This window comes from Penaeus chinensis, chromosome 7 (assembly GCF_019202785.1).
Source record: "Penaeus chinensis breed Huanghai No. 1 chromosome 7, ASM1920278v2, whole genome shotgun sequence".
NCBI lineage: Eukaryota > Metazoa > Arthropoda > Malacostraca > Decapoda > Penaeidae > Penaeus > Penaeus chinensis.
This window is the reverse complement of record NC_061825.1, coordinates 5,647,933-5,654,789: the sequence shown is the minus strand read 5'-3', so window position 1 is coordinate 5,654,789 and position 6,857 is coordinate 5,647,933. Positions and strand designations below refer to the sequence as shown.

General features: G+C 40.4%; 2 protein-coding genes across 2 annotated transcripts; one reads left to right on the top strand and one right to left on the bottom strand.

Moving 5' to 3' along the window:
• Positions 1-493: 493 nt before the first annotated feature.
• On the top strand, positions 494-1,835 carry LOC125026782. The gene has a single exon (XM_047615381.1). It carries the CDS (start codon positions 494-496, stop codon positions 1,262-1,264), a length of 771 nt encoding a protein of 256 aa, XP_047471337.1. The 3' UTR covers positions 1,265-1,835.
• A 2,737-nt stretch (positions 1,836-4,572) lies between these two features.
• On the bottom strand, positions 4,573-6,788 carry LOC125027516 (macrophage mannose receptor 1-like). The gene is made up of 8 exons (XM_047616597.1): positions 6,720-6,788; positions 6,335-6,533; positions 6,049-6,142; positions 5,746-5,871; positions 5,373-5,617; positions 5,158-5,251; positions 4,876-5,001; positions 4,573-4,707 (listed from the first exon to the last, which is right to left on the bottom strand). Exons 1-8 carry the CDS (start codon positions 6,756-6,758, stop codon positions 4,680-4,682), a joined length of 951 nt encoding a protein of 316 aa, XP_047472553.1. The 5' UTR covers positions 6,759-6,788; the 3' UTR covers positions 4,573-4,679.
• Positions 6,789-6,857: the final 69 nt, after the last annotated feature.

Sequence of the window (6,857 nt, the reverse complement as noted above, 5' to 3'; positions counted from 1 at the left end):
GCTGCGTCGAGGAAACGCTGGTTAAGGTGAGGCTCCTGCGGGAAACTTGGGTGCTCAGAGGCTCCTGCGGGGAACTTAGGGTGTTTGGGATGTTTATGATGTAGATGGCATGCATTTAGTTTTTTAACTTTTATTTTTATGTTTTTTTTTTTTTTTTTTTTTTTTTTTTTTTTTTTTTTTTTTTTTTTTTGAGGGTGCTGAGGGTAAGATGAAATCAGTCTGTGGGGAATGGTGGAGGAATTTCCACATGCTCTTAATACACTCATGACCAGAATGAAACCGGTGGACGGTACTTTAAAATGCCCATATAAAAAGAAGGTTGAAATGTATTTTTTCGGTTTGTCTTTGAACTGTTTCTTTTTTTCTCTCTTTATAATTTAAAATAATCACACACACACACACACACACACACACACACACACATATATATATGTTCACCTCTTCTTCCGTTGATTTTTAGGGTTGCAATGTGACGTTAAGGTTGACCGATCGAATGCAGATCCACGTGCCTTCCCTGGACCCCGTCTGCGCCGACGCCCCCAACCAGTACGTGTGTGCCAACTGTAAAACGCTGGTTAACTGTATCAACGGCAAGGCGTTTCCCTCGGTGTGCGGAAGCGGCGACTTCTGTTATGGCGACCACGCATCCTTCGGCAGCAGCGTCTGTTATCCTGGGCTCCCACAGTCCTGCGTGTGTGACGAGAAGGAAGTGTTCTACCAGGACGCTTACGACAGGGGGTCGTTTTTCCTTTGTGATAAATACGGGGAAACGCACCTCCATCACTGCCCGGACGGACAGGTGTTCGACGAGCGGGAGGTGCAGTGCAAGAGCGTGTCGGGACTCCCTGCTTGCGTGACTCCGGGGGTGTTTGCTGTGCTTGAGGACTGCAGCAGGTACTATGCCTGCATCGTCACTGAAGAGGGGTGGCTCCAGCATGCATTCACTTGCCCCCAAACCCATGGTCCTTCCATGTACAACGAGGAAACGGGTCGGTGCGAGGACCCTTGCAACTGGCAACTCCCCGAATTCGTTTGCAAGGATGAAGGAAGATTCGCAGACCCGATGGACTGTCGGAAATTCTTCGTTTGCACGTTGGACGCAGAAACAGGTGATTTCCGACAGTTGTCCCGACAGTGTCCCGAAGGCTACGAGTGGGAGCAAATCGTGAGGGATGGCACGGGTCGGTGCGTTCCCATGAGCTCGGAGGAGTGCGAGTCTCGTTACGTCACGCAGTGTCACATACCTCAGAATCTTTGCGCGTAAGAATGAACCTCATTACCCATCATTCCTTGTATTTATTCATCTCTGTACGTGAGAACGTACCTGATGACCTATTAACCTTTCTATTTATCAATCTCTGGACGTAAGAATGTACCTCATGCTCTATTGATCGTTGTATTTATCAACCTCTGCACATGAAAATTATCGCATGATTTAGAGCACAAGAATCTTGCCGAGGATTTTAAGCAAACAGGATGCACTTGGACAACACGGTATGTTTTATAAACCAATACGTCTGTAATCACGAGCATTCACATTCACACACCTGCGCATACTTCGCATACACGAACACCCACGCGTAGATTAATATATTTTGTATTAGGATTCGATCTACACGAATTCCTAAATCTGGCACTTTTAGGCGTGGCAGTTTGTAATTTGTTTTCGTAGTTCAGGATAATAGCTGTAAAGTATAATACATTGGCTAAATAGACGCAAATCATAACAATAAAAGTATTGCCATTATGATATTATGAATATCAGTTTATCCTGTACCTATCTGCATGTTCATTATCTATTTATTTATTTCTCCTAATATAAAACATTAATATCATATAAGATGTAGTTATTGATTATCCCTTGTCACAATATACACACACACACACACACACACACACACACACACACACACACACACACACACACACACATATATATATATATATATATATATATATGCATTTATATTTGTTTATATATATATGCATTTATATTTGTTTATATATATATATATGTATTTATATTTGTTTATATATATATATATGTGTGTGTGTGTGTGTGTGTGTGTGTGTGTGTGTGTGTGTTTATGTGTGTGTGTGTGTGTGTTTATGTGTGTGTGTGTGTATGCGTGTGTGAGTATGTGCATATATTAATGTGTGTGAGTGTTCGATTGATAATGCAAACTAGAAATGAACTACGGAGAAACGTTCATAAAAATAATACGCAGCAAAGTATCGTTAATAAGAAAGACCCTTCATCTACATCAATATCAATGGATTCTATTATAAGAGATATATATTCAAGGTTGAACTAATACTCTAGAGAAAACGAGGAGAAATCTCAGGAAAATAAGACGTATTTTTACGCGTGAAGAAGTTCATAATCGCCGTAAATTTATCAAGAATAACTAGGTTCTAAGAGACAGAAATGATTATCTATATTTAAAAAAAGAAAAATTAATTGTTGAATTTGGTTTTAATAAGGTTACTTAGAGGGCTTAATTGAATACATAAAAAATAATTGTAGAGGTGATAATTCTAAATAGCAAAAATAACAGTTTATTTATTTTTGTCTTTGTTTTGTTTTTGTTCCATTTTTACCCCCCGCTTAGCACAGTGACAATTATACCGTACATTTGAGAAAGTGTTTTCATGTTTCGAGTAAGCTGGCTGGCTGGAGGGGGGGGGGGGGGGGGGAGATTCCGAAGTTCAGAATAACAAGTACGATTCCCTACTTTTTATATATAATTTTCTGTTTGCTAAAATACGTCTCAAATTCCATCGGATCCCTACGTTATTACGTAAGATACGTTTTTCTCTACTTTCTAAAATCTAACAGAAAATGTAGTGTACATCAGCTGTTATTTAGTATCTAAAAAATAAATAACTAAATAAAAAATAAAATAAATAAGCAATAATAAAATGAAAAGAATATAATCAATTATGTAAGAATAACAAAAATAAAAGTCTTCGTTGTTTTTATTGGATCATGCTGATATAACAATAATATCACATAATTCACACTTAAAACAAAAAAACAAAACAAAAAAAAACAACTTTTTTTTCGGTAATTTTCAGGTCCACATCTAGCTTACTTCTTCCCAAGTTGACTCGAGAATCACACTGAAGTTCAGTGAACAGGCAGTGTTATTGTGCTTCCTATAAATGCGGTCTTGTGTTGACTGAGAAATCCTAAATGTATTACAGGAAATGCATGTATTATTACTGAAAGTTGTGGAAAAATGAATGCTCGTGTTATGAAACCTTAAACACTAGCAATGATGTTCTAAAAGGAGTATACAGTGGTCCCGTAAAGGTGAAGTAAATACAGGAAGTCAGCAGTAATATGGAAAGAAGTTCAATAGTTTCCTTCCTCTGTAAGATATGAGCAGTTCATTTTTTGTCGTTTTTAAGCTAAAGGTGTGATGGTGTTATTAACCAATTTCTGTAAGTTCGATACTAAATTGGTATCAATATTAGGTTCAATGTCGTATATATCAAATTGATGAGTAAAGTAAACGTGATCATGTAAAGCCATCGAGTATTCTCAATTTAGTCCAATGTTTGCCTTCCTACAACCATCCATTTGTCTTTATAACATGACCGTCTATAGCACATGTTTACTTTGTATCCCGATATATCTTTAACATCCAAGGGCTTCGTTAAATGTAATTATGGCCATGCCCTAGTATAGATATTAGACAATGCAGAATGCTGGTATTGATCCGAGAAAGACTGATATGGGAAAATTAGCGAAAAATGCAGCAGTTGGCCTGCGGATCCAAAATACTTAAAAAAGAGCTATTTACAATTTACAAATGGTCAATTGTCACTAAATGCAACAAAATCAAAATATAAAAATAATCAAATAATTATTTGCTTTTTAATGTCATCCAGTGTTATTGCACATGAAATCTTATACGATTCCTTTTTGTCATTTATGTGGAATGTGTCTGCAGAAAATCAGTTAAATAGTCACCGTTATCTTGATCGCGAAGGCCAGTGCATCTATTAGTTTGTAACTTGATACATTTAACAAATTCCTTAGATTGCTGAACTACGGGTCTGGCTTGCTTATTCAGTAAAATTATATTCTACGGACGGTAAAAGACGATTGATATAGGTGTGTTTCTGTGTGTGTGTGGAGAGAGAGATATATTATAAAAACTTCGCTATCATTGCTCTAGTATAAGTAGATAGGTGATGTCTATGGAGCTAGTGAGATCCTAGTTGCACACTCCTTTTAGTGGGTCGTGTGGTATGTTTGGTTTAGCACTGGCCCTCCGGAGTGACCTGGGTACAAGCCCTGGTCAGGGAGGGTTGTTATTTATCGATATCAATATGGCATTGCATTATTCCATCTTTCATACACACACACACACACACACACACACACACACACATACACACACACACACATATACATAAATATTTCTGCGTGTGTACGTGTTTGTGTGCTTCCCTTTAGCAACTTCCTGTCATCCTGTTTCAATAAAGGAACCATCGAAGTTGATGAATGCTTATCCAATGTATTCATATTCTTGTATATAAAGATGTAGTCATAGAATTTCATTGATGCTCTGTTCGATTTATTGCATATCGTATACAGTAACGTGGATCAGAACGAGTCAGGGAAGGCTTTTCCTTGGAAACTTGTAACTCGGAAGGATACACCGCCGTTACTCTGCAGGTCGTTCGCACACAAACCTACAACGAAAAGTGGGGCTGAAATTACCACGAAAAAGAAAAGACAAAAGAAACAGGCATACGTCCAAATGTATGCGGTAGAGTATTAATAAAACATACTCTTTACTACATTTATAACATATTGTGCAATGTAAACATGATAATACATGTAAAAAGAACTGAACTTACGCCCTGTTCGCGGAGCAATTCTCATCATTCCAGAGGAAGCTGTATTCCTGTTTCATCTCGACACAGTCCTCGCCCACGCCAAAGGTCAGGAACGCTAGGTGGTTATTAGGCTCCCCTTCCTTCCAGCTGGTGTGGAAAGTGTAAAAAGGAGAATGCATATATTTCCTTTGGCATTAGAGGTATATTCTTCCGGTTAGGTCATCAAAGTGTTTTTGTAGCTATTTTAATTTCATATAGTTTAGAACGATCACGGAATGACATATGGATAGCGAGCGATAATACCTTGTATAGTTAGACTGGCTCTCGTCCTCCCATGCAAACTCGTTTTCAGTATTCCGATCGCTGAGACCAATCCAGGCGCTGCGAGTCAGCAGACCTGTGAGCAAGCGAGGAAGAGAGTCCAGATCACTTGCAGTCGATCAACTGAAGCAAAGTCAAAATGAAACGAGGAATCAGCTGATGCCCCTGTAGGAGGCCGTCGCCATGACGCCACTTACCGCTCACGAACGTCTGCTCGTCCTCGCTGCTGATGGAAGCCAACACGCCTCCGAGACCAATGCAGCTATCTTTGGCCTCAGTCCAGGACGCCGTATTTTCACTCACTCGGTAGCAAGACAGACCGTAAATCTCCCATCCTTCCTCACAGGCGGGTGCTGGAGTGGTGGTAGTTGTCGTAGTGGTGGTTGTGGTGGTGGTGGTAGTGGTGGTGGGCGCTGGATCAGCTGGGCGACTACACATGAATCTACACGAAAGAGTAAATAGTATTCACCCTGTATTTCCTTGTCCTTGCGATCAAAGAAGACACAAAGCAGAAAAAATCGCTGTTCTTGAAGGATTACAACAATACGAAGTTCAATCACAGGGACTCACAGCTTGGAGTCCTCGCAGTGAGCGTCATTCCACAGATACCCGACCTCCTGCCGCATCTCGACGCAGTCTTCACTATCGCCGAAGACCCAGAAACTTCCTGAGTTGCTTGGTTCACCTTTCGCCCACCTGCAATTGGGAGAAGGATGACTGGTGTCTGAACGACCTCTTTTTATTTAGTCAGTTATGTTAACGTGCAACACGAATGTTCACGTAATTTATATGTTTTAAGATATGCTTTGGATTCACAGGCCTTTTCCCCTTCTTTCGTTTGACGTCCATGTGTTTATTAATAGAAAGCCTGACCTGGAGTACTCGAGGGGACATCCATCATCCCAAGAATACGTGTGTTCCCCTTGAAGATCGCTGAGACCAATCCAGGTGTCTCCAGTCAGCAAACCTGCAAGTAAAGGGGAAATTTACGGGGAGGAAGGATGTGAAGTATCTCGGAAGTCAAGTTACGTATTTAAATGAAATAATAGAGGGTATGAATTTGTAAAACATTTAACTTTTATGTGTAAATTCAAAATAAGAATCCTTTTCGACCAAAGTTACACAAGAGACAACCCCCTCGTGAAGGAAAGCAAAAGACCTGTGAGAGCCTCTTGCTGAACATCACTGGACACCGAAGCGAGCGAGGCTTCGAAACCCTTGCAGAAGCTTTGTCCTTCGAACCAGTTGCCGGAAGCGTTGGACACCAAGAAGCACGATGTCTCTACGAGTGTCCATCCGCCCTCAGGACACACGAATTCCTCAATCCGTTTACTGGGAAGTCCCCGACACAGCGCCAACTGGTTTAGAAGAGAATCATGAAAAAAAGGTTGTTTGAATGAAAATTTGAAAACACATATAGTATTTGAAATAGCACCCCATGTTCCAGCTTTTTACACCTCACCTCGAGGAAAGGGCATCAACATAGAGGACGAACATGTAAACAAAATGAGTTCTAGAGGGCTAATCTGAATGAAATAATTTACCGAGAGCGTCGTGGCCAGCAGAAACGAGAGTCGAAACATGGTTCAGGATGTTGAAGGCGAGGATGTGTGATGAGTACGTGTGATGTGCTATCCCGAGGGTCGTTATATATAGGCCCATGTTGGTGACACAGGTGTGCT

Coding starts and splice junctions, on each gene's coding strand:
- LOC125026782 (XM_047615381.1), top strand. CDS start 494: ATGCAGATCCACGTGCCTTCCCTGGACCCCGTCTGCGCCGACGCCCCC.
- LOC125027516 (XM_047616597.1), bottom strand. CDS start 6,758: ATGTTTCGACTCTCGTTTCTGCTGGCCACGACGCTCTCG. Junction 5,872..6,048: donor TGTCCCCTCGAGTACTCCAG/GTCAGGCTTTCT, acceptor TCCCAATTGCAG/GTGGGCGAAAGGTGAACCAA. Junction 5,252..5,372: donor CGAGCAGACGTTCGTGAGCG/GTAAGTGGCGTC, acceptor GCTTGCTCACAG/GTCTGCTGACTCGCAGCGCC.